This window comes from Sceloporus occidentalis, unplaced genomic scaffold, assembly GCF_023333645.1.
Source record: "Sceloporus occidentalis isolate IW3139 unplaced genomic scaffold, rSceOcc1.0.p SCAF_14, whole genome shotgun sequence".
In the NCBI taxonomy this organism is placed as follows: Eukaryota; Metazoa; Chordata; class Lepidosauria; order Squamata; family Phrynosomatidae; genus Sceloporus; species Sceloporus occidentalis.
The window spans coordinates 16,131,150-16,156,017 of NW_028316994.1; the positions used below are offsets into that span (position 1 = coordinate 16,131,150).

At 43.3% G+C, this 24,868-nt stretch overlaps 1 protein-coding gene across 2 annotated transcripts in view; it reads right to left on the minus strand.

Annotated features, from left to right (window-relative positions):
• RABGGTA (Rab geranylgeranyltransferase subunit alpha) overlaps positions 1 to 24,868 on the minus strand; it is a 25,161-nt gene continuing 293 nt past the window's right edge. Inside the window, exons 1-17 of one of the 2 annotated variants that reach the window (XM_089481219.1) lie at positions 24,768 to 24,859; positions 22,539 to 22,597; positions 21,293 to 21,403; positions 20,001 to 20,122; positions 19,725 to 19,912; positions 15,956 to 16,153; positions 11,240 to 11,323; positions 10,194 to 10,276; positions 9,998 to 10,099; positions 9,798 to 9,903; positions 9,645 to 9,696; positions 5,980 to 6,068; positions 4,994 to 5,082; positions 2,651 to 2,767; positions 1,173 to 1,286; positions 846 to 933; positions 1 to 707 (exon numbers count right to left, since the gene is read on the minus strand). In XM_089481219.1, coding sequence (XP_089337345.1) covers positions 559 to 707; positions 846 to 933; positions 1,173 to 1,286; positions 2,651 to 2,767; positions 4,994 to 5,082; positions 5,980 to 6,068; positions 9,645 to 9,696; positions 9,798 to 9,903; positions 9,998 to 10,099; positions 10,194 to 10,276; positions 11,240 to 11,323; positions 15,956 to 16,153; positions 19,725 to 19,912; positions 20,001 to 20,122; positions 21,293 to 21,403; positions 22,539 to 22,541 — 1,695 coding nt within the window. In that variant the 5' untranslated portion in view covers positions 22,542 to 22,597; positions 24,768 to 24,859 and the 3' untranslated portion in view covers positions 1 to 558. Of the gene's footprint in view, positions 708 to 845; positions 934 to 1,172; positions 1,287 to 2,650; positions 2,768 to 4,993; positions 5,083 to 5,979; positions 6,069 to 9,644; positions 9,697 to 9,797; positions 9,904 to 9,997; positions 10,100 to 10,193; positions 10,277 to 11,239; positions 11,324 to 15,955; positions 16,154 to 19,724; positions 19,913 to 20,000; positions 20,123 to 21,292; positions 21,404 to 22,538; positions 22,598 to 24,767; positions 24,860 to 24,868 lie in introns of those variants that run through there. The other variant, XM_089481218.1, reaches the window with a different exon arrangement.

The following is a 24,868-nucleotide window of genomic DNA, read 5'->3' on the forward strand; positions in this document are numbered from 1 at the left end:
GGAGCTGTTTTTTGTTGGTCTTTTATTTGTAAAGTACCATGTACAGTAATGGCACTACATAATTAACCCTGGTATCCACAGTCCTGCTCAAACCACTACACCACACTAGTTCATACAGAAAAGATGATAATACTTGGTAAAGTCAATGGAAAAGAGGAAGACTGCAGGTGGATTCATTCAACCAAACGATCCAGGGCCTTGGTTGGCAAGATCCGAGTTGGGCTGCTTGTAACAGGTTTTCTTAAATGCCTCTCATTCATAGAGCCATCCCAAGTCCAAGCCACCTTGATGGTGCATAACAACTATAAGTGAGCACTTCCATGGATGCAGGGCAACTAGGAATTGTGGACTGAGTGTTGGAGAGGGAGAAATGAAAACAGGGAAGGGAATCATTGCAATTGACTCTAGGGATCAGATGGCAATAGTAAGATGGTTGCTCACAACACCAACCAGTTGCTTCTTTTTTAATCTCCTCATGCCAATAAATTGAAGGTATCAGGGCACTGGGGGAGAGGCAAGTTTCAACATGGTGCGTGTGTGCGTGTGCCCAATGGCCAATCAAGTGAGAATGGTTGTCACATTTGGCAGCAGTGCATTGAGTTCAGATTGGATGTTGGGGATTTGGCAAAGGGGGTTGCCTTGCAGGTTGAGGTGGTTGAGTTTGGGGAAGGAGGCCAGGGAGCGGAGATCGGTGGGCTGCCGAAGGCCTGAGGGAGGAAGGAGTTAAGGAGAACATTGACCAGAGGAGTCCATCTTTGGAATCCAAGAAGAATGTGAAATTTTCCACCCCTGAAACTCAGTCACTAGCCCACTGAGGGGCCATATTTTCCAAGCATCAAGGATACGGTTGTTGCAGAGGGAGAGTTCCTCCAGCCGAGGGAGAGGGGGCAGTCCTTCAAGGGTCTCAATCCGGTTGTCATCGGCTTCCAAAACCTGAAATAGAGACAGGAGAAAGAAAACATTGAAGGATACAAAGTGGTATCAAAGTGTTGTAATTCCATAGCATAAAAAAGTCCTGGGTTTCAATGCAAGGCAAGTACTCAGTGGTTGCCTCCCCTGCTGGTACCAAATGCCATGAGGGATGATGGGAGTCATAGTTCAACACACCTGGAAGACAGCCAGCCTGAGGAGGCTGAACTAAGCAATAAGATCATAGGATTTGGGGACCTTACCTCAAGGCAACGCATCATGGCCAGCGTCGGAGGCAAACTGTGGAGGAGGTTGTCAGAAAGGTTCATGTGCGTGACCAGCAACAGGTGCTCCAGGTGGCACAGAATGGTAAGGCCCTAAGAAAAGCAAAGGGGTGGCATATTGGTTCAAGAGAGAGCAAAACAGGGGGGGGGGGGGAAGCTACTTCCTCCCGCAACTCCCTGCTACCTTTTAGCAACCACCTCTAATGCTAAATTCTGGACTACAACTCCCAGAATCCTCCATAATATTGAAAGGATTTGTGGAGTTGTACTAAAACAGAAGCTTTGCTAAGCTTTGCTTCCTACCATGCTGTTTTCAGTACGGAGTATGTATTTTAAGTGTTTTAATTAATATCTTAAAAGTAGTGTTGTCACTGGATGTATGGTTTAGTGCTTTTTTAAACTTCAGATACCTCTGGGAAGCATAAAAGTATGGCTGGGATGGAACTTCATTTCTCCACAATCTTGGGCACATGAGGTCCTGGATGTCCTATGAGGTAGTCCATCATGGCTAAGAGCCACTAGTTTTATCTTACATTCATTTTTGGAGCTTGGCTTTCTTTATCCGAAGGCAAAACCCTAACCTATATGCCACACGTCTGTTGTGTGGGTGTCCTCTTTAAAGCTACTTCAGCCAATGCTGCATCTTCTCCATTTTCATCTAATATCTTTAATGGATTTAGGACCAGTGTAGCATTTATAGAGTTTTGGACCGGGGACTGGGGAAATCCAAGCTCACTGAGCCGTGAAATGCATTGGGCTGGTTGCTCTCCCCTGTCTGGCCTACCTCACAAGGATGTTGTGAAGTTAAAGTAGAGGAATAAGGAGACTTAGAACAGGGGTAGGCAACCTGTGGCCCGTGGGCCAGATGCAGCCTGGCGAGGCCTTGGGACCGGCCCCAGCCCAGTCCTGCCGCCGATTGCCGCCGGGGCCTTTGGGGGGCAATTGTCTATAGAAGCCTCAGAAACATGCATTTATATTAACATTTTTTTAAAAAATCAGCAATTTTTTTTGCGTGTCCTCCATTTTTTTTTTAAAAAGTGTCTTCCATTTGAAAATTTTGTCCTACATTTGTCCTGGCTTATTTATATATTTATTTATTTTTTAAAAAAAAATATATTTAATTATTTATTTTTTGCCCCCCCCCCCCCCCCCCCAAAGTTGTCTGAGGGACAGCAACCCAGCCCCCGGCTCAAAAAGATTGCCTACCCCTGACTTAGACTATACCTATTAGTGCAAAGTTCTGCTAATGTATAGTTCTGGAGATCCAGAACGATAAAAACTGCTCCCTTCCCCATATGATGTGCGATAGCAGTAAGAAGGCTGCTGTTGTGCCTCTAAGAAAAAATATTATGCAAGGACACATTGGATGCACCTGAAACTTACCTGATAACAGCCCCCTTCCTGGCCCCTCCCACCACATCCCCATCCAACTTCTGTCACACCCCTCCGTCCCTTACCCTCTGGGACAAGTCCACGACTCGGGACTCGGCATATTCCATCTTGAGGATGCTGTTCTCAATCAGGAACTTGCTGCGCAAGTCATCCAGGTAGGCTGAACGCATGGGGTCAGCGGCCTGAGAACAGTCAAGGTGAAAGGGAAAAGGAAAAGCAAGCATTAGGGCATGGTAAGCAGGGATGGAGAGTTCCCAGACATCTTGTTTTATAATAGTCAACATCTCACATTTGGGGGCTTGGAGTCCCATCCTGTATCAAGGCTACATGGGATACCCAAATCTTATACTCCTTGAACTCTTGAGAACAGGTGTCAACCATGCTCCCAACAGACCAGCAGTTACACTTATATATTTATTGTTTTATGTACAGCGCTGTGCAAATCTACAGCAATATATATATATATATATATATATATATATATATTAGGTCTTACCAAACACCATGGTACCATCTATTGCACTGTGACCTTTTAATTTTGCAATGGTTGGCATGCTCTTGTGAGATGTCCATAGGTTTTTGGGATCCCACAAAATTTCAAATAGTATCTCTGAGTATGTGTCATGAGAGGAGGGCTGTTCTTGAGATTGCATGGTTCCTGTAAGATTTCAAATCTTACAAGAGCCATGGGATCTTATGAGATGTCTCCACTTGTGGGACCTGAGGAATCATAGAATCATAGAGTTGGAAGAGACCGCACGGGCCATTCAGTCCAACCCCCTGCCATGCAGGAAATCCAATCCAAGCATCTCCAATAGATGGCCATCTAGACTCTGCTTAAAGACCGCCAAGGAAGGAGGTTGTCTACAGGCAGGCCTCACATGTCCCAACCAGTGTGGAGCTGACCTGGGAAGTGAAAAGAGTCAGTATCATGTCACCTAGCAATTCTACATGTCTGAGTGGGGAACCTCAGGCCCTAGGCCCAAATAGGCCCCACTTGGGTCCTAATCTGGCATTTTGGTGTTTCCCCAGAAACCTATGCCCCATTTCACAATCCACCAATGTTTGGGAGCCTTCTGCCATTTAACATGTTTTTATGTCTCCCTGGTTCAAAGAGGCTAGGATGCATCTCCTAATTCTCAGTTAGAGGTACAAACCTAAGATATGCTGTTATTTGTGGCCCCATCCACTTTGCTTTCAGTCCTAACCACCACTGGAACACAGCCCTAAAGGACTTCTTTGAAACTAAATTTGGCCCTCAAATCTTATACTGATAAATACATGGGCTTCCATGGAAGTGTATCCCCCAAAACTCTTCCTTAAACTGTGTCTGTGGGGATGGGGGAAGAGAAGAAAGGAAGCAGAAGAAGATTGCTGGGGAAGGAAGCATAGTCCTGCACATGCTCAGAGGTATTGCCACCAGAGAGCCTTCAGGAGAGGAAAATGTTCATGAAATGGTATTAATGTGAGCAATTCAGGGTCACTGTTGTTGTTAACTGCTTTTGAGGCAACTTTGACTCACAGCAACCCCATAAGTAAGACACCTCCAAGTCCCCCTATCCTCAACTGCTCTGCTCAGGTACTGCTGGTTCATGGTTGAGGCCTCCTTGATTGAATCTATCCATCTAATATGCTACTATCCTCCACCTTTCCTAGCAATATTTTTTCCAGTGAGTCATGTCTTCTCATGATGTAGCCAAAGTACATCAGCATCAGTTTGGTCATTTGGGCTTCCAGGAAGAGTTCAGACTTGATCTGTTCTAGGATCCATTTGTTTGTCTTTTTGGCTGTCCACAGTATCCAAGCACTCTTCTCCAGCACATCTCAAATAAGTTGATTTTGGGCCCGAACAGAGAGGCCAAAATAAAGCTGCTTTGGGTCACTTTCGAGGTATGCTGTTTAAATGCTGCACGCGTCCTAAGAGTCCAAAAGCCATGTCAAAGCCATGCTCCAGTCCTAAGAACTGGAGCACAGCTTTGGTGCAGCTTCTGGCCTCTTAAGATGCAAGTGTCATTTAGACAGCATACCTCCAAAGTGACTCGAAGCAGCTTTATTTTGGTCTGTCTGTTCAGGCCCTTTCTTTCTATCAGATTTGTTCACTGTCCAACTTTTGCTTCCATACATGGTTATGGGGAAAACAATGCTTGGACTATCCTTACTTTAGTGTTCAGCTTGTCTAGTTCTTTCATAGCTGCCCTTCCCAGTCCTAATCTTCTCCTGATTTCTTGACTGCGTTCTGCTCAATGATGGATCCAAGGTATGAGAAATCTTTGACTAATTCTATTTCTTCATTGCCTCTGGACTGAATTTATGTAAATCCTCTGTAGTTATTATTTTTGTTTCAGGGTCTTGGACATTCCAGACCAATGAGCTGGGTCTGAAATCAATCCGCCTTCTCTTTGGCTCACCTTTAGGGTAGTAAAGTAGCTAAGGGTCTCATGCTCATAAACCAAAGGGTCTAAGGCTCTCATGAGGAGAATGATGGTCAAGAGGCACCCTGAGGACAAAACAAATTAGTGAAAAGATTAAGGATACTTAAAATGATGATAATTATAATAATTATGATGATACAGACCCATTACTCAGCCATAATAAGAACATTTTGTCTGGAGGCAAAGCGGAGTTTTGTGACTCTTGTAGTGGTTATTCTTGCATCTGAGGAAGTGGACTCAATCTACCACACAGACTCAAAGGCCCTACAAGATCCCCTTGCATACTGATATTCCAAAGTCACATGTTTTTGATGCTGAATCCTTTATTATCCATATCTTATCAGGCTCCTTCTAGTCAGAGGAGGGGAAAAACACTTTAGCCCCTTAAGCTTCCCCTTCACAATCCAGATTCTCAAATTCAGCAACTGGCCTTTGACTAGCTATTGCCCATGTGCTGTCAATCTGATTGTCACAACCTTAAAGACAGGCAAACTACATACTGCTATACAGTTGCTAATCCTAAGAGCTGTTGCAATGACACCCCTGAATGTGTGTGGGAGGCTGAATTCCATCAGATGTTGCCTAGACAAATTCATGCCTACCACCAGAGATTTAAAGTGGCAACTTGAGTAAAGCAAAAAAGAACAGCTGGCATTTTGCTTGGGATGTGCATCTTCATAAATGGCCTTTTTAAATTGTGTAGTTTTCAACGTCTGCTTTCTCTCAAGGGCTGCTGTGACATAACAGTGTATGGACATCCATTGAACAATGGTAGCCAGTGGAGTGGCTGGACACAGTGTGATTGTGGAATGTAAACACAGAGTTCTGAGAGTAAACTCCCGAGAACACTGGTCTCAAAATCCTGGGTGCTGTTTACTCCTCCTAAGCCAGAGGAGCATAATGCCTGGGTGCAGCGCGACTGCAGACATGCACTGGGGAAGTGTGCAAACTCAGGGACTTACACTTGTTCTCTGGCTCCAAGGCCTGCAGTTCTTTGCAGGATTCCAATTCAGACTGAAGTACAGTTGATTTCTCAGTGGAGAGCTCACACCTGGAAAAGGGGAACAGAGAAGGAGCCAGCAGATCAAGAGGACAGCATGGGGTTGAAAAGTGCCTATGTGTGCAGAAACAACTCCACCCAGCCTCTGGTCCTCAAAGAACAGTCCACAAGAGAGGGAGGGAGAGAGAACAATAAAAAAGAAAAAGGTAGAAAGAGTAGATCATTGATCAGCTACATGCCAGTGGAAAACAAAAATTAGTGCAATCATTCTCAGCTCCTGGCATGGCTACTAGGCATATCCCTCATTTATCTGACTTGTGTTTAATTCTGACTGACAGGAAATGAGTTGACAAACCTGTGTCTTCGCAACTTATTACTAAAGTTTTCTCTCTTGCTCCTTCTTGTGTACATACAAACACTCAGCTCCTATGCACAGGAAATGAGCATGTTAGATTGTGGAAGCCACTGGTGATTCCTACGTGTGTGTATGTGCATGTATAGAGGCGTTGAATCTACTCTAAGTTTTAGAGTGAGATTTTAAAAGTTCTCCAAGGGGATGATCCCTCTCACCAAAATAGGCTGGGTGCCTTGGATAGCTCCTGTAGTTCAGAGTAAAACCAAGCGCAGATTCACTTCCCCACTGGCCTTACAGCCACCACTGCAAATGAAAACTGTTCTTCCTGACAGGCTTGCTTTCCACTGGCAAGACATATTTAAATGCTGTCAAGAAAAGGATTCACACACAACACTAGCAGTCTGAACTGGTGTAGCCTGGCCAACAGCTTGGAAAATATACCTTTCCTGGACTATAATTACCAGAACCCCCAGCCAGCATGGCTCATGCACACATTGTTTGGGAGGGATTATGGGAACTGTAGTCCCCCAAAAGAGGGACTTTTCCAAGCTGGTGTTAGAGACAGTGAAATCACAGCAAAGAATTCTGCCTCCTAAATCAGGGACAGGAATCATGTGCTCTTCCATATATTGTTGGACTACAACTTCCATTATCCTTTACCATTAGCTATGCTGCCTGGGGTTGAAGGGAGTTGCCATTGAACAGCACTAGAAGGGCTCCATACTTCGTATCCATACTAAATATGTAACTGCACCCAGAGAGGCTTGTTATTGGGGTATTTGCTTGGGTATGTTTTCAATGGTTTTATATTTTTAACTTAGTATTTTTAAGGAGTTTACATTTTTTTACTTGTTATATTAATGTGGTGTTTTAATTGTGTTTTGAAATTGTACTGTTTTACTATTGATGTTTTTAAGCATCTTTTGTGAGCTGCCTTGGGTCCAATTTGAGACCAAGGTGGCATATAAATAAAGCAAACAAATAAACTAAGAAATCTCTTTTCACTCCTTTTTGAACCCTGGCAGATGGAAGGGACTAGAACCTTGCTGTTAAAGGGCACACTGACCTCACAAAAATGGGAACAGGCACAATGATGACCAAATTTGACAGCTGTTTTAACCTCTAGTTAGGTTTCTTTGACTTAGATGAATTAGCCAGAACTCATTACTTGCTGAAGTCACATTTAGGAAACATCCCCACTTCCTAACCCAGGAGGTGTTTTGAAAGAAATCACGTTTGTGGTTCCTCTTGGCCTTCACTTCTTCTCTCTTTTAGCTGTGACTCTTATTAGCCATTACTTCCCCTCTCTGCTAACTGTCCCATTCTTTGTCCTTTGAACAAAAAAATATTTGGGCCTGTTACAGACTGCCAAAATAAAGCTGCTTCGGGTCTCTTTGGAGGTATGCTATTTAAATGATGCATGGGTCCTAAGAGTCCGGAGGTCGCGCCAAAGCCACACTCCATTCCTAAGCACTGGAGTGCAGCTTTGGTACAGCTTCCGGATTCTTAGGATGCATGCATCATTTAAACAGCATACCTCCAAAGAGACCCGAAGCAGCTTTATTTTGGCAGTCTATAACAGGCCTTAGTGTGAGGAGACAAAAGTGCCTTAAAACCGGATCAGAGAAGTTTTTTTTCCCAGGGAAGTAAGCCCCCCTGAATTTATGTAGCCTGGCTTTGCAAAAGCACATGTGGGAATGTGCCCTTTGGACAGCCAAAATATTTTTGCTAGGGTCACAAGGCAGACTGGTCATGAGACAGATCTCAACAACAGCCAAGAATTGCACAGTGCCCCTTTCCCTAAAAAGAGTGATATCAAGGCAATCAGGCATGCCAGGCAAGCATCTGGCAGGATCCATCGCCCCGAGCCATAATCTACTTGGCTTGGCAGAATCAGAACCATGTTGTTACTATTATTATGAATAACCAGCATTTTGTTGAGTGCTTTTAATTCACAGAGTACTTAGTAATTTCTGTACTGCTCATCCTCACAGCCCTCTAATACACAACACTGTGTGGTGGGACAAAACAAACAGAGAATTATGTCCTGAGTGAGGAAGCTTAGAGAGTCCAGGGCTGGATCTGAACACAAGTATTCCAAACCCAGTCTGGTGTAATGGTTTAAGTATTAGACTAGGACTCCAGGAGATCAGGGCTTGGATCCTCACCTGGCCATGAAAACCACTAGGTGACCTTGGGCAAGTCATACTCTGTCAGCCTAAGAGGATGACAAATGCAAACCTCTGAATATATCTTGCCAAGAAAAACCTAAACAGGGCTGGAGTCTACTTGGAGGGACATAACAGCAGCTCCCAAACCTAACCCACTAATGCCCACACATGGCCTCATAGGAGGACCTTGTTGCCAAAATAGTCTGCAGCCCCCAACTCATAAAGTAAGGATGTGGGTCAGGATATTTTTTGTGTATTTGGAGGCTTTCTGTATATTTTCATCCATCACAGTGATCCCCCCCCCCCATTGTTATTGAGGGTTTGGAGAAGCCCTAAGAGACTGGTGGGAAGCTTCAGGGATTTCAAAAGGGGGTCCAGGGGCCCTATGAAGCCTGTGGGCTTCACTTTCCCCACTCTTGGTAAAATGATTAGAGCAGAACACCCCATCAGTTGCCCTCCAGATGGACTATATCTCACATCTATAGGATGATGATTGTTGAATTATGGGGGGGGGGGGTGTCAAATCCAGACCGAGCTGTGAAGCTCTTGTTAAACCTATTGCTCTCAATTGACCAAAACTAACTTTACAGGGTTACTGTGAGGATATAATGGGCATGGTGGTATTAGAACAAGAACCACACACTGTCACCAGCCCATTTGGATTAGAAAGGCAGGTGGAAATATGAATGTAATCAGTCATTCAATGAAACAGTTACATCCTGCTCCCCAGGATCCTGGTATTTAGAGGTAAAACTGCAACATGGAAACTCTCATGGCTAGCAGCACCATGAACCTATTCAAGACAGGAGTGCTGATGGTGTTGCCATCCAGATATGGTTGGACTGAAACTCCCACCAGCCCTAGCCAGTGGTATGAAATGCTGGATGCTGCAGTCCAGTCGAAAATCACAGAGTTTCCACCTTTGGGTTTAATGCTTTCTTTAAAAAAAAGAAAGAAAAACAACGTTGGTCCTCACTGGACCACAAAGGGGGAAAATGCCTTGGGGAAGATTAGAAGATTCTGGTTCTGTGTGTGAATGTGTTACTCTCTTACACAGCACGTCTTGTTGAGATGGCTTGCTGCCCTTCTCTCCCCTCTCACCTGAACACTTGTTCCTCGGTGACCGAATCTTGGCTCCAGCTGTCCCTGTGGCCTGTGAGGACAGAGAGGGATGAAAAATGAGTTGAGGAACTGTGGAGGTAGGGCAAAGTAAGGAAAAATGGAACAGGGAAGGTGGATGTGTGTATGCCTTACCCTTGAAAAGGACACACTCTTTCTGGGACTGGCCTTCAGCCCACAGGACTCGGAAATTGTGCTGGGGCCAGTGGTCATTGAGGGCTGAAGCTGGCAAGTCACACAGCTGAGAGAATCCAAGGTTTAGGAAAAACACAACAACCCTGTGGCCTCCTAAATATACCTCCTTCTCTGTCCCATATTGGGCCTTGTAAGGATACCCACATAAATCCCGGCCTGTTCCTTCCATCAGGCGTGCGCCAACGGACCACCAGAGGAGACTCATCCCCAAATACGATTAAGTCATGAGATGCTGGAGCAATCTTTCAAAAAAAAAGCGAGAGAAGGGATACATTTAGGATGGCTGGATGAAGTTCCAAAGCAGCCTTGATTCCTTCCCATCTCAGTGGCACTTACCGCCACGGGGTGCGAGAACGCAACTGCCAAAGAGGTGTCTTCTCTATTCACATAGACACAGCGAATTGTTGGTTCTGGGTCAGCTGATGAGGAAGCAAGAAGGAGAAGGGAAGGCATCCAAAGAGAGGGAAGTGAAAAATGGGTTCAAAGCATTGTAAAAGTCCTTATTGTCCAGGCCTACTTGCTACTTGGGGGAATGTCTGTTATTGGATGACAATGCCCAGAATCCCTCAACCAGCATGGCCAACCACTGTTATAAAATGCTAATATGTTGTGCCCCTCTCAAATGCAGTTGTAAGTAGATCCACTGGTGCAAGAGGACCGGTGTAGAACCAACATGCTAATTTTTGTATTTTTCATGTAATTGTATACTGTTTTAGCAAGATGGTTTTGATCGTTTTAAAATTCTTATTGTAATTTTTTAAAATGATTTTACCTGTGAGCCACCTAGGATTCCTTTCCAGGAGAAAGCTGGCATATAAATTAAATAAATAGTAATGTAATAAATAAACTCTTAGATTAGGAAAGCCAATGTGATACGTGTCCATATTTGGCCACGATGCTGACAAGGAAGATATACATACCAGCGCTTACTGGTAAAATGTCATGTCTTTTTAGATTGTAAGCCTGAGGGCAGGGAACCGTCCAATTAAAAAGATTGTATGTACAGCGCTGTGTAAATTTACAGCGCTTTATAAATAAAGGTTAATAATAATAATAATAATAATAATAATAATACGTTTAGGAAGTGCGCATGTGTGGAAGCCTGACATGCTTTCTAAACATCAGGGAATCGTCCCCTCGCCTCCAGTGTCCCTGAATCATTCATGGCGCAGTCATTTCCCATAAACAGAAACTTTGCATTAATGGGAAATGGCTGCTCCCTCAACAATTCAGAGACACTAGAGGTGAGGGGATGATTCCAATGCTTAGGAAGCGCATCACACATGAATATGTTCAAGGATGCTAGGCCCCATCCATCTGGTGACATGAGATCACAACCACAACATCACCAGATCTAATGAAGTTGCTTGCTCTTTTCCTACCTCTACCCAGTAGCCAGCGATGATAGAACCAAGCACTCTGGTCATTTGGGTCAGTGAAGAAGGCATTCTGCACGAGTTCCAGTTCTGGAAAGGAGAAGGTACTGTATAGCCAAAGAGAAGAAAGGTAGGTGCCAGAACCTGGAATCTTTCAGCAATTACCAAGGAACCATTCACACTACAGGATTAGAACATTTTGATTCCACTGTAATTGCCATGGTTACAGCCAATGGAATCCCGGGACTGGCAATTTAGGCCAGCATGGTATAGTGGTTTGAGCACTGCACTATGACTCTGGAGACCAGGATTCGAACCCCAGCTCAGCGATAGAAGCCCACTGGGGGACTTTGGGCAAGTTACACTCTCTCAACCTCAGAGGATGGGAATAGCCAACCACCTCTGAAGAACCTTACCAAGAAAACCCTGTGATAGGGTTGCCTTAGGGTTGCCATAAGTTGGAAATGACTTGCAGGCACACAACACAAACAAAATTTAGAATTCTTGGCCACAGCACTCTATTGGCTTAACAGACCACAAGCCCAGGATTTCATAGGTTGGAACCATGGCAGTTAAAGTGAAATAATAGCACTATAACTGTGTAGTGTGAATGGGCATGTAACTACAGAAGTAACTAAAAACTACTGTTACAGTGTAGAAGGAGCAATTATAATCATAATGCAATGTTGTACCTTTGTTATTGGAAAAAGGAATTTATCACTAGTAACTAGTTGTTTGTAGCTTTGGCCCTTTCAAACTTGTAGTTGTTGCAGCTGAGGGGAGTGAAAGGAAAAAGGAGGAATTAGAGGATGTAGAATTTAGAGGGTTTTTTTTCAGGCTCCATGGCTGTTTATTTTAGGGATTGTGGTTTGTGGTTTAGATACACTAAGAGCTAGATAAATCCTAGGATTAATTCTCTTTTCAGGAAAAAAACATAAGCTGAACTTCAAAAGACTGTAATAAAATATCTTCTCTTCAATTGGGGCATTCCAGAAATACTCCTATTGTGTCTGTGCATAATGACAACTGTTTCCACAGGAAATATGAAATGACCTTCATTCAACATGCTGTGCTGAGTTACAAACAAGGCTTGAAATGTTACCTTCTGGAGTGTTTCAATCCATTTTTTAAAGGTTCATTTTACCAGCTTGGCATTTAGAAACAGAAATTGAGATGCTTACTTTTGGGACTACACTTCCCAGAATACTCCTGCCAGCAGAAAGGATACTGTGAAGCGTAGTCCCCCCTAAAACGACCTTCACAACATCTCAATAGGGTCATCATTGGCTTCCTCACCAATTTATTTCCCCATCTCCCCTAGAAACAGGATCTGGAGCAGGGTTGAAAATTCAAGTAACAAAAACCACTCAAAGATATAGGATATGATATAGGATGGGATATAAATATTTATATAAATAAATAGTATTTCTGCAACCTTGAGAACCAGAAATTTTCTTTTTTAAAAGACATATACATAAAGAAAGCAAAATGAAAATTTTGAATTGCAAATGGGCAAAATACACAATTCAGTGGGGCTTTGGTATTCACTGGGGTTTGGTTCCAGGACCCTCCATGGACACCAAAATCTGTGGATGCTCAAGTCCTATTAAAAACCATTGCATAGTAAAATGGTATCCCTTATTTAAAAATGGCAAAATCAAGGTTTGCTTTTGGGCATTTATATATTTTTTGAGTGTTTTCAAGGTGTAGAAGCTTGAATCCATGGATAAAGAATCCGTGCATATGGAGGGCTGACTGTACTTCAAAAGCATAGAAACATAATGGTTGGAAGAGACCACAAAAGCCATATAGTCCAACCCCATTCTGCCATGCAGGAATACACAACCAAAGCACTCCTGATAGATGGCCACCCAGCCTCTGTTTTAAGGTGCGCAAAAAATGTAGCAGGAAGGTTCACTTCAGACTACATTAAGCAGTGAAATTTGTTTCCGACTGTTGTCCTTTAACCATGAAACCACAAACAGATTAACAAATAATGATTCAGGATGAAGAAGAGTATCCTTTTGGTTGGGTTTGGCCATGACTTTCTTTCCTCCCTTTGGATCCTTCCCTTCTTAGAAGCAGGGCACTCCCTTCCAAGATGAGCTTGCCCCAGCTTAGGTTCTCACGCCCCACATTCCTATCCATTGTGTGGGACAGCAGAGACTGGACTGCAGCTAAGTGGCTCACTGCAAACAAAAAAGTCAGCAGACAAGCGAAGCAAGGACCGCTCCCCTTAATCCCCTTGGAATTTCACCTTGCCCAGGTGAGGGGCTGGGTCCCTGCGGAGGTCTCCCTGTGCACACTTTTACTCACAGTGCAGCTATTTCCTTTTTTGCACCTCTCCCCTCCAGAGTTTTGCGCCTAAGACTGGTGTGACATACCAGCCACTGTGATTCACAAGCTCACTCTCAGACACACCTATTCAGTGGAGCCGGAAGAGAGAGAGACACACACACAGAGCTCTGGTGATGGCTTCCAATTTCTTTTAAGCCCTCTCTCCTGGAGCTGGGATGACAGACAAGAGACTTGGCTGCCCTCGTATTATTGTTTGTATGTGCCTTCAAGTCATTTCCAATTTATGGCAACCCTAAGGAGAAGCTATCCTGGGGTTTTCTTGGCAAGATTTGTTCAGAGGAGATTTGCCATTGCCTTCCCCTGAAGCTGAGAGTATGGGACGTGCCCAAGGTCACCCAGTTGGTTTCATGGCTGGGCAGAGAATTGAACCCTGGTCTCCAGAATCATAGTCCAACACTCAAACCATTACGCCTCATCCTCACCACAGAAAAGGAACTAGATTTAGTGGAGGGACAAGTCCTTGTTTTGGATTTAGGCCTTCAAATTCCAAGACATTTTGCTGCTTGGGGTCAGGTGCAACATGGCAGCCCTCATTCCCCCAGTCCAGGAGTGGGTAAAGTCCAGCCCATGGGCTGCTTGCACCCTCCGCAGGTTGTTTCTGTAGCCCCCAAGAGTCAAGCCCCATAGGGCATGGGGACCTTCTCAGTGGCTGTTCTAAACTCTAGGGTTCCCTTTGATGAGAAGCAAGGCTCCCTGATCTCCTTTCGCCAGCAGCAAAGATCTTTTCGTTCCAGCAGGCTTTTAATGTGTAATTACTTGTGGGGAGGCTTCTTATGGGATGTTTATTTGTGCACATTATTTTTAACGTTTGTGTTTTTAAATGTATTTTATACAGGTTGAGTCTCCCTTATCTGGACTTCCGAAATCCAAAATACTCTTAAAGTAAGAACTTTTATTCATGGATAGCTGAGATGGTGACACTTTTGCTTTCCAGTGGTACACACAAAATTACCAAAAATATGCGTATAAGATGTATATGAAACAAATGAATTTTGTGTGTAGACTCTGGTCCCATTTCCTAGATATTTCATTATGTACATATATGAAAATGTACATAATATTCCAAAATCCTAAACAATCTGAAATCCCAAACATTTCTGGTCCCAAGCATTTTGCGTAAAGGAGACTCAACCAGTAGTGGTTTTAATCTATCATTCTAATGTGATGATTTTAATTGTTTAAATTTTTTATAGCTGATTATTTTTGTGAACTGTCTTTATATATAATAAATAAATAAATAAATGGTGTGTGTGTGTGTGTGTGTGAATTTTTGCCATGTTTTTGGGTCCCCTGGGCCATTTTTAGTGGGCATAAAATGAATGAGGGAAGGCTAAAAATAGTGAAAATGCCCCCATGGCCTGTATGAGGAATTTGGGGGCAAAAAAAGAAGGATTTTTGTGGAGGAGCTGTGCAATGGAACTGAGGCCCTCCAGCATCTGCAACTAAGTGGCCCACTGCAAACAAAGAAGCCAGCAGACAGAGAAGCAAGGACCTGCATTCCCTTGGAATTTTGCCCAGGTGAGGGGCTGGGTCTCTGTGGAGGTATTGCTGCATACACTTTTACTCACAGTGCAGCTATTTCCCTTTTTGTACCTCTCATCTCCAGCCCATTTTGTTTTTTGGGGTGCTAATCTAGCTTCTTAGCCTCTGATAAGACAGAGGATACCAGGGTTTATAGTGGTTTTTAACACTTCTCTCCACATCAATAGGGCTATAAATCTGCTTTTGGTTTTATTAACTTTAAAGGTGCCATCCTTAAAACAAGGAGCGAAACTGGAGGCGACTTATCGCTGCTGCTGCCCCCCCCCCCACAACATGCGAACCCCCAGCAAAGACTACTACCCTGTTTTAAGCTTGAATTAAAATCTGGAGTGGATGCCTTGGTCCACTGAGATAGACTCCATCAGCCACAATGGCATTATAATTAACTAATGAGCTCATACAGACAGGCCAAAATAAAGCCGCTTTGGGTCACTTTGGAGGTATGCTGTTTAAATGATGCATGTGTCCTAAGAGGCCAGAAGCCGCGCAAAGCCACGCTCCAATCCTAAGGACTGCAGCACAGCTTTGGCACAGCTTCTGACCTCTTAAGATGTGTGTGTCATTTAAACAGCATACCTCCAAAGTGAAGTGAAGCAGCTTTATTTTGGCCTGTCTGTAGGGGCCCTAATGATAATCAAGAGTGTTCAACTAACTTGGGATCTCCTGCCAGACTACAATACCCTCCCCTTCCAAGTTTAGGAAAGTCAACTGTTTGGAATGACAGCTCCCAGAATCCTGGGGCTGCTGAGAATTGTCATTCCAAAACCCTCAACTTTCTGAAGCTGTGTGTCTGCTCCACTCGTCTGTCCTCAGACTGCCCACCTTTCAGTAAGATTTCCTCAGTGATCCGGCCTTGCTGTTGGGGGTCAGGGTAAAGTTGCGGAAGGAGGCGGCTGCGATAATGCCAGGAGGAGTAGTTGGAGAAATTCCGGGTGATGAGGCTGTCACTGAAGGCGAGTTCGTCCTCGGGAGGCACCTGCGAACGCTGCACCACAAAGCGGCGGTAGTCCCAACAGTGAACTGCGGGGGGCAACACAGAGAAATACGAAAGTGGAGGTCAAGGGTCAAACGTGCCTATTTGCCACCGCCATCCAGGCCAAGTACTTTTAAGCTTGGCCAATCAGGTCCCAGGAACTCTGCCCACATTTGGCTCACCCAGTAAACACTTGTTAACTATTACTACCATACATAACTTTAATTTGCCATTGTAAGAGCATTCTGGATTGCTCTGCTAGAGAAAATAGATGTGGCCATCTGATGTGATTTGGTCAGCTCCTGTTGCAGGAAAAAGCGCTTCCCTGGAACCTAAAATGCCCCAGAGAGGGCCAAAAATGTAGCAAAAATCTCCACACACAAGTGGCAAAAATATTTTCTTTTGGGGGCCCTTAACTGTCCCGAAGTGGGGAGGTCCATTCTGGCTCCCTAACCTCTGACAGCTGTCCAATTCTGGTTTTAAAAGAGAAGAGACAAATTAATAGGGAGCTGATGCCTTCATGGGCTGCTTGCGGGCTTCTCAGGGGCATCTGTGAGATACAAAATCAGACCCTGATGGGCTTTGCAGTTGCATGAAGCTACGATTCAGTTTCAGCCTGATGGGTCTTGAAGGCATACTGATGCTATGATCTACAGTTGGTCCTCCACAGTCACAGCTTTAACTTTTGAGGATTTGATTATTACGGTGGGCCCTTGTTATCCGCTGGGGTTTGGTTTCAGGACCACCAATGGATAACGAAATCCATGGATGCTCGAATCTCATTAAATACAATGGCATAGTAAAATGGTGTCCCTTATATAAAAAGGAAAAATCAAGGTTTGCTATTTGGAATGTATACTTTTAAAAAATATTTTCAAGCCGTGGATGTTTGAATCCATGGATAAAAAATCATTGGATAACAAGGACTGACTATAAGTTTTCACTAGGAATCTCTAGGTTCTCCAGTGTGATTCTATGGTCAACTTCCACTGGAAGAATCATTCTGGAGCAGCTAGAGATTCCTAGAGAGAACACTTCTCTAGGCATTTGTAGGTCGGTGTGAAGTCGAAGGCTTTCATGGCTGGCATCTATACTTTTTTGAGGGTTTTTTGGACTATGAGGCTCTGAAGATGCCAGTTACAGCTGTTGGTGAAACATCAGGAGTAAACTCTTCTAGAACACGGCCCCATAGCCCCAAAACTACACAAAAAACCATCTGTAGGTCCTCCAGCACGATTCTGCTAGAGGGTGACCTCTACCCATTAATTTCTGTTCAGCATTCAGCTGCACGCATTATTTCACTCGCTCGCCGTTATGATCATGTCTCCCCTCTGTTGTCCTCCCTTCACTGGCTCCCTTTTCCTTTCCGCATCAGGTACAAACTTTTGCTACTCACCTTTAAAGCCCTGCACGGGCTGGCCCCTCTTTATTTAACTGATCTTCTCTCTCCCTATATCCCTACTTGCACTCTCCGCTCTGGTAGCCAAAGTCTCCTCTCTCAACCCAGGATCTCCTCTGCCCCATCCCGGATCCGTCCCTTCTCTTGCTGCCCCTCATTCCTGGAACCTTCTTCCTCTGCATGCATGGCTCATCACTTCCCTAATCAGCTTTAAGGCTGAGCTGAAAACCATATTGTTTAGGAAAGCGTTCTCAGGGAATTTGTGATTGTCATCTGGCTGTCTGATAATGTTTGATGTGATGTGATCTGCTTTTATATGTGATGTTTTTAATTTGTCTTTTCTTTTCTACATGGTAATTTTATCTATTTCTCTATTTAATTGTTATTATCTTAGAGTGTACGCCTTGGGCAGGCTTTTATATACTCCTTAATTTTATCAACTTTGTACAGCGCTGTGTATAATTACGGCGCTCTAGAAATAAAGTTTAATACTGTAATAATAATAATAATAATAATAATAATAATAATAATAGAGGTTCCTATAGAGGTATCTTCTCAGGGGGAAAAAGTGGGGTTTTTTATTTGCAGTTATTCCATTTTCACAGGGGTCCTGTGCCCCTAACCCCAGCAAATGTGGAGAACCCATTGTAATTTTCGGAATACTCTGAAAGCTATATTGTTTTATTCTGGAAACGTAGCCATGGAGTTCTTTGGGACAAAGGTAAAATGTTACATCTCAGGTTCACTGGCAATCACAAAGGATGTGTGTTTGTGAGAAAATGAGGCAGTCGCTTTACCACTTTGGTATTCTGCCTATGCATCATTGTTAAGCCAATCAATTGTGGAAAACATTAGGTTTCCTAAAGGCATAAAAACTTTGTTTGTTACTCAGGGTCTGCCATCTTTTCTTTTTTTTTTGGTGCACCCTATAGCTGTTGCCTTAAAACCTCCTTGGGGCAAAAGATCCATGTTTAGTGCAGCATAGCAGAGCTCATTTTATGTGGTACAAACAAACAGGCTTGGAAAAAAACCCTGTTTTCTTTTAAAGCCCAAAATGTGTTGGTTTTGTGTGTGTGTGTGTGTGTGTGTGTGTGTTTAAACTTTTTTTTTTTAATGAAGAAGCCAGTGGAACTTTGAAAGCTTGCAATATGTATTTTATGCATTTTGGTTGGCCAATAAAGATATCACAGTTTTGTGGATTTTGGATATTAATGCTGTGAAATTTTATTTTATATAATAAAATGCTTGGTCAACCATTTTTTAACGCTTGCTAACATAAACAATCCAAATGTATTAAGCTTAGATATGATTATCTTTCAATAGAAGCCACTGACACTGGATACTAACAATGAGCGGCTGTCAATAAAGTGTTGAAGTTAAAATGTTTAAGTTCAAAGAGTCACTGCTGTTCCAGTAAAAGGGCTGGAAAACAGTAATAACAGCCAGAATTTTAAAAAAGAAAATAATAATCAATTAAAAAACCAGGAGTGCTTTTTTAAAAAGTCATTTGGTTTAAACCAAGGTTTAAATCAAGGTTTAACCAATGGATTAAACCAGACAACCCTGTGTAGAATATCAGCATAAATGAAGGGGCCTGGCATCATCTCTCTCTGCCTTGGGGATGCAGTTCCTTGGCAGAACCATGAATCTGAAAGAGCAGGAGCTCTCAGGTTCAGCCCATGTCATCTCCAGGCAAGCCTTCCTTAACCCTTGGAGAGATGTTGGGTGTTGCTGCTGGCAATAGTGGGGCCTAGGCAAAGCTTGGAAAAATTCCTCTTTCTTTTTTATATGGCTGAGGGATTCTGGAAGTTGTCATTAAAAAAGAGGAATGTTTCCAAGCTCTGGATACAGGTGACTCAAGGGTCTGATTCAGTATAAGCCAGCTTCTTCCTGCATCTCCGTGAAAAAACATGTACTGGAGCCAGACCTGAGTTCAGAGATATTTTAAGAACAAATAAGCTTATAGGTGAACCAGTGTGGTATAGTGGATAGAGCAGTGGACTTTGGCTACTCAGGTTCGAATCTCCACTCAGCTATGGGAACCCACGGGGCGACTTTGGGAAAGTCACACATGTTGGAAATGGCTTGAAAGCACACAACAGAAACCCTATAGATAATGAAAGGTGAAACATTACTGGGGTTACTAAGAGCAGAGTTTGGATGTGCGGCCAGGATTGGATGAGGTATGGCTTGGAAAGACAGCAGAAGAAAATACATACAGTTGCGTTCATCAGTCTCCAAGAACTTGCCACACAGCTCCAGCTCCCGGGCCCAATCCGGCTCTGGGATGTGCCCCATCACCCAGCAGCGATGATACCACGTCCCATAAGATTTGGGATTCACACGGAGGCAAGACTCCAGGAAGGAGAGCTCAGCCTTGCACAGAGCTTGCATCTCTTCTGGGGTCCTGTTGGCACAGAGAAGATGGAGACAATCTCACGTACGTAGAGCCCAGCTACTCCCTACCTGCCTCCTGGCCTCCTCCCATAACTTACTCTTCCTGCAGGTGAAGGAATACCTCTCGCCGAAAATTCCAGAGAGTGGCAAAGTCTGGATTGGCACCCAAGACCTGGCTGGTCAGCTCCAAGGCCTCCTTGTCCAGTTGACCCAATTTCCTCTAAAAGAGACAAGTTAATATTGTGTTGGTCTTTGTGTGAGTGAGAGAGTCCAGTGCCACAATTACACACCAAATTCTTCTCCATTTCCCCAACAGAGGAACTTCTTAATCCATTTCCCCACAACAGGACTAAACAGTGGAGGAAAATGGTCAATGGCCAAAACTCAAGGTCAAAGTCACCATATAAAGGTCAAAATTGTCATTTAATTGGCCATGGTTACCATAAGGGTCAATGGTCATGGGCTGAAGTCTCCACAGAAAGGCCAAAGCTGCCAACCAAATGCTAAAGATCAACATTACCATACAAAGACCAGAGGCCAGGTATCAATGTTTCCACGTACAGTATCTCAACTAGACAATATTTGCTTTCTCTTCAGCTAAGAACTTCCAGGTGGAGTTGGCCCATGTCCTTGACCTATCTAAAGTCAAGGAACATTGGACAACCATCAAAATCTGAGATGTCAACATCTGGAATACTCCAAGTTCAGTTACATCCTTAACCACATTCTTCCTCTCCAACATCTCTTAGGTTGCATCCACATTGCAGCAATAATGCAATTTGACACCACTGTAACTGCCATGGCTCAATGCTATGGAATTCTGGGTTTTGTAGTTTCGTGAGATACTTAGCCCTCTCTGTCATAGAGCTCTGGTACCATAAGAAACTACAAATCCCAGGACTCCATAGCATTAGTCAAGAAAATAACTTTCTTCTTTTTTCCTGAAAAAGAACAGAACACTCAGAGGTCAATCCTAGCAACTTTATGTTAAGTCTTAAAAGTCTTTATTACCACATTTAAGTATCCAGTCTGAAGGAAGAATGCAGTAATCACACATGAAATACAAGGAAAAGGGTCCAAGGGCCAAACTTTAGCTTAGTTCTCATTTTGTCATCTAAAGATCAGGGCAAAGAGCAAACCACAAGTCATCTGTCCCTGAGAGCGATATAAAAAGATTGCAGCTGAAGGACAAGAGGCCAAAAGCCATTTCAAATGCCATCTTTAACCAGTAGCCAAGTATCAGGTTCAAGTTCTATGTTCAAGATATAGGTCCTGACTCAAAGGAAGCTGTTTCAGTGTCCCTCAGTTTCCAGAAGCTAAACCTTGGAAGACGGTTATGAAACCAGTCCCTTCTTTTCTTCCTTCCTTAGCCCTCTCCCATCCTTTTCACCTTTTCAAAGATGGCTTTGGTGGCAGTCACATATTGGAGTAGTTTCTTCTCTCGCTCCAGACGCTTGGCTTCGGCTTGCTCCTCTGTTGTCTTGACCTTCAGCCTGCCATGCTGTTGAGAGGGGGATTGTGGGGAAAATGCCATTAAAAATACAACATGACTGAGGGGAATCTTTCCCATTGAAATTCTAGTCTGGGAAAGCTATGGCTGTAAAAGGTATGGGAAAGGAAGAACATGAGTTATGAAACCATACAGATTATACCTTGGTTTATGAAGTACAGTGGACCCTTGTTATACGCTGGGGTTTGGTTCCAAGATCCACCGTGTGTAACAAAATCCGTGTATGCTCAAATCCCATTAAATATAATGACATAGCAAAATGGTGTCCCTTATAAAAAATGGAAGATCAAGGTAAATTTATACTTTTTGAACATTTTCAAACCGTGGATGCTTGAATCCGTGTATAAAAAAATCCGTGTATAAGAAGGGCCGACTGTAGATGTTTTCCTGAGCATTAACGGAACATTTGAAACCAAATGAAGAAATAATGCGGAAAGACATGGGACAAGTTACTATATCCCAAAGCGGAACAGTTCAACATGTTTCAGCAAACGTTTTATCCAAAATAAACAATATGCACATGTGAAATTAAACAACCAGCTCAGATAAGCCTTGCCTAAATAAATATCAACATTTGAAACGTCTAAAGACCACTTGGAGGCTTCTTCCAAAATGAATCCAGGGATAATTTTTCTTTTGTCACCTTCCACATTTCTCGTGATTTTCCTTTTGATGGTCAAATCAACAGATCTATGCTTTTTAAACATGCTGGGACCACTGGTGATGCAAGCTTATCTGCTTTCCCTTTTTCTCTCTGTTTTGTTATTCATGCTCCCTAAGGGATTTTGGAGACAGCTGCTATTTACCTTGCCTGTTGCAAAGAGGCCCACACAGCTAAAATAGGATTAACATTGTCGCATGGCACTGTTTACTGCAGGCATGCTGCTGCAACATGACACAGAAAATCGGTGTTTCCTTCTCTCCTTCATCATCTTCCCAATACTAATGCTGCTAAAAAGTTTGCAGCTAGACAGAGGTCAAGAGGAAAAAAGGACCCCTAGATGGTCATAAAAAGGGGTTTCTTTTTCAAAGGCTTTGCTAACTGAGGTATGTCTGTACAATAAAAACAGCTGGGGAAACACACTGTGAAAGGAGCGCATAAACCCGAGAATTGTTCCTCACTCACCATGTTGCCTGCACAGCAAAAACAGTTCCAGAGGGAGAGATGAGGAATTAATTATGTACCTAAAATATAAAGAAACACCAGGTGAGCATGGATGATACGATAGTCTTTAGAAGCAATTGAATTTTATTGCATTACATTTTAAAAAAGGGACCTTTTCCCAAGATATTGTACATGATTCTCAACCCCACTTCTCTTTTCTTCCCACAACAGGTAGGTTGTGAGTTTCACAGAAAAGTGTGGCTTTTCTGGATCTTTCAGTCTGGTACACCTCCCAGGATCCAGATCCTTTAAACCTTGTGGAGGGCAATAGGTTAGGGAAAACTGCTGTACCAATATACCACCATTTAGTTTTCAGGCCTTGCACAGCTCCTATTTTAAGAGTCTGGAAGATGCAACTACATAACTCAGAAACTGTTTGCAAACAATGTGAAGTTGAAGCCATTCAACACAGACCAACACACAGACTGACATGTAAATCACTTCCTTCCAACCAAGGGTCTCTCTCTCTCTCTCTCTCTCTCTCTATATATATATATATCCCACTCTTCCATGCCAGCATTCTCTGAAGATGCCAGCCTCAGAGGCTGGCGAAAGGTCAGGCATAAACTCTTCTAGAAAGACAGCCACAGAGTCTGAAAAACCCACAAAAAACGATGTTTGCAAACAATTTGGGGGGCTGTTACAATGTTACGTTTTTTGTTTTTGCTTTTAAAGAGTTTTAAACTTTAAATATTAATAATGTAACATTTTTAACTGTTTGAATTGTTTAATTGTTTTTTAAAACTTGTATTTTGCATGTTTTATAGTGAGTTTTAACTCGGACTGTTTTAGATTTGTAAGTCACCTTGAGTTCTTGTACTGGGAGAAAGGTAAGATATAAATAAACATAATAATAATAATAATTAATAATAATATCACCAATACACCCCAAATCCCCAGCCTCCTTGTCTGTGGAGAGGAAAATCCCCTTTAACAGTTACCTTCTCCAACTTGGCAAGCCTGCTGGATGGGCCATACTCCAGCTCTCATCATCCCCAGCTGAGAGGTGATAGGAATTGTCATTTGAGGATATGAGGTTTATTGAGAGGAAAAAGGTGGCTTTGACCAAGTGCCCACTCAGACCTGGAAAAAGCCCTAAATTATTGATTTATGGATTCTACCACAGTTCTGGAAGTCCGCTGCTCCATCCTTGGGGTTTTTGCAGCCTCCCTATGTAACCCTATGTAAGCAAGCATGCCTTCCCCTTGGCCTGTCCTCTGCCTCCTTGTAAGCCTGGTGGTGAAGCCAATGAAAAGCACTACATAAATCAGTGGTCCCCAAACTGTGATTTTGGATTTCAGCTCCCAGAATCCCAGACTGTTGGCCAACACAGTTGAGGCTTCTGGGAGCTGAAGTCCAAAATCTCTTAAAGGGCACAGTTTGAGGACTACTGACATAAACAAAGTATTACGGAGTCTCATAAATGAGCCAATTATATTTAGGGTAGGGTTTTGTGGGCTGCAGCCCACACCTGGCAGTGCTCTAGCAGTACTTGGCAGCTGGCTTGAGCTACTCTTTTAATTTCCCAGAATGCTCCAGGGTGATTCTAGGTAAGGGGCATTATGGAAAAACAGAGACGGTGGTTAGATGCAACCCCTTTTTGGTTCTGGAGCAGAAAGGGGATGAAGCAGAGGTCAGCCACAGATGCAACCCAGCACCCTCTACATTTGTTGGATGATAACTTGCACTGCCTCCCATCTGTGGATGATGGGAGATGTAGTCTGACATAGCCAGAGCCCTTCCTAGCTTGGGGAAAACAACTGTTTTTTAAGGTCAGGTTGCAAATCAGGTGGCCCTCTGTTTGGCAGCAGGTTTCCTCAGCCCCAGCCAGCATAGGGATGCTGGGTGTTGCAGTCCAACAATATCAGAAGGGTCCATGATTCCTACCCCCCAAAACCATCTTGCTTGTTTCCCCCTTGCAATAAACTTCTACCAACCCTGGAAATACATGCAATTATTTTTATTATTTTTAATTATTAAAATGGTTTAATTATAATAAATATAAATAAATAAAAACAAGCACAATTATAAGTAATAAATATATATTCTATTATTATTTTAAATTGTTAAAATTATTTTTGAGCTGCACCAACCCTTTTGTGCAAAACCAGGCCAGCTACCCACGTGTCACACACACCTCCCTCCTTTAAATACCCCATTGCATTGTGGGACTGAGCAAAAAGCGGTCACCTGTGCAAGGCTTTCTCCATCGAAAGGAGGCACCTATTATTTCCCGCTCTCCTGCACGTACTGCTGCATATTGAAAAAAAAAACCCTGCCACCTGCTTCCC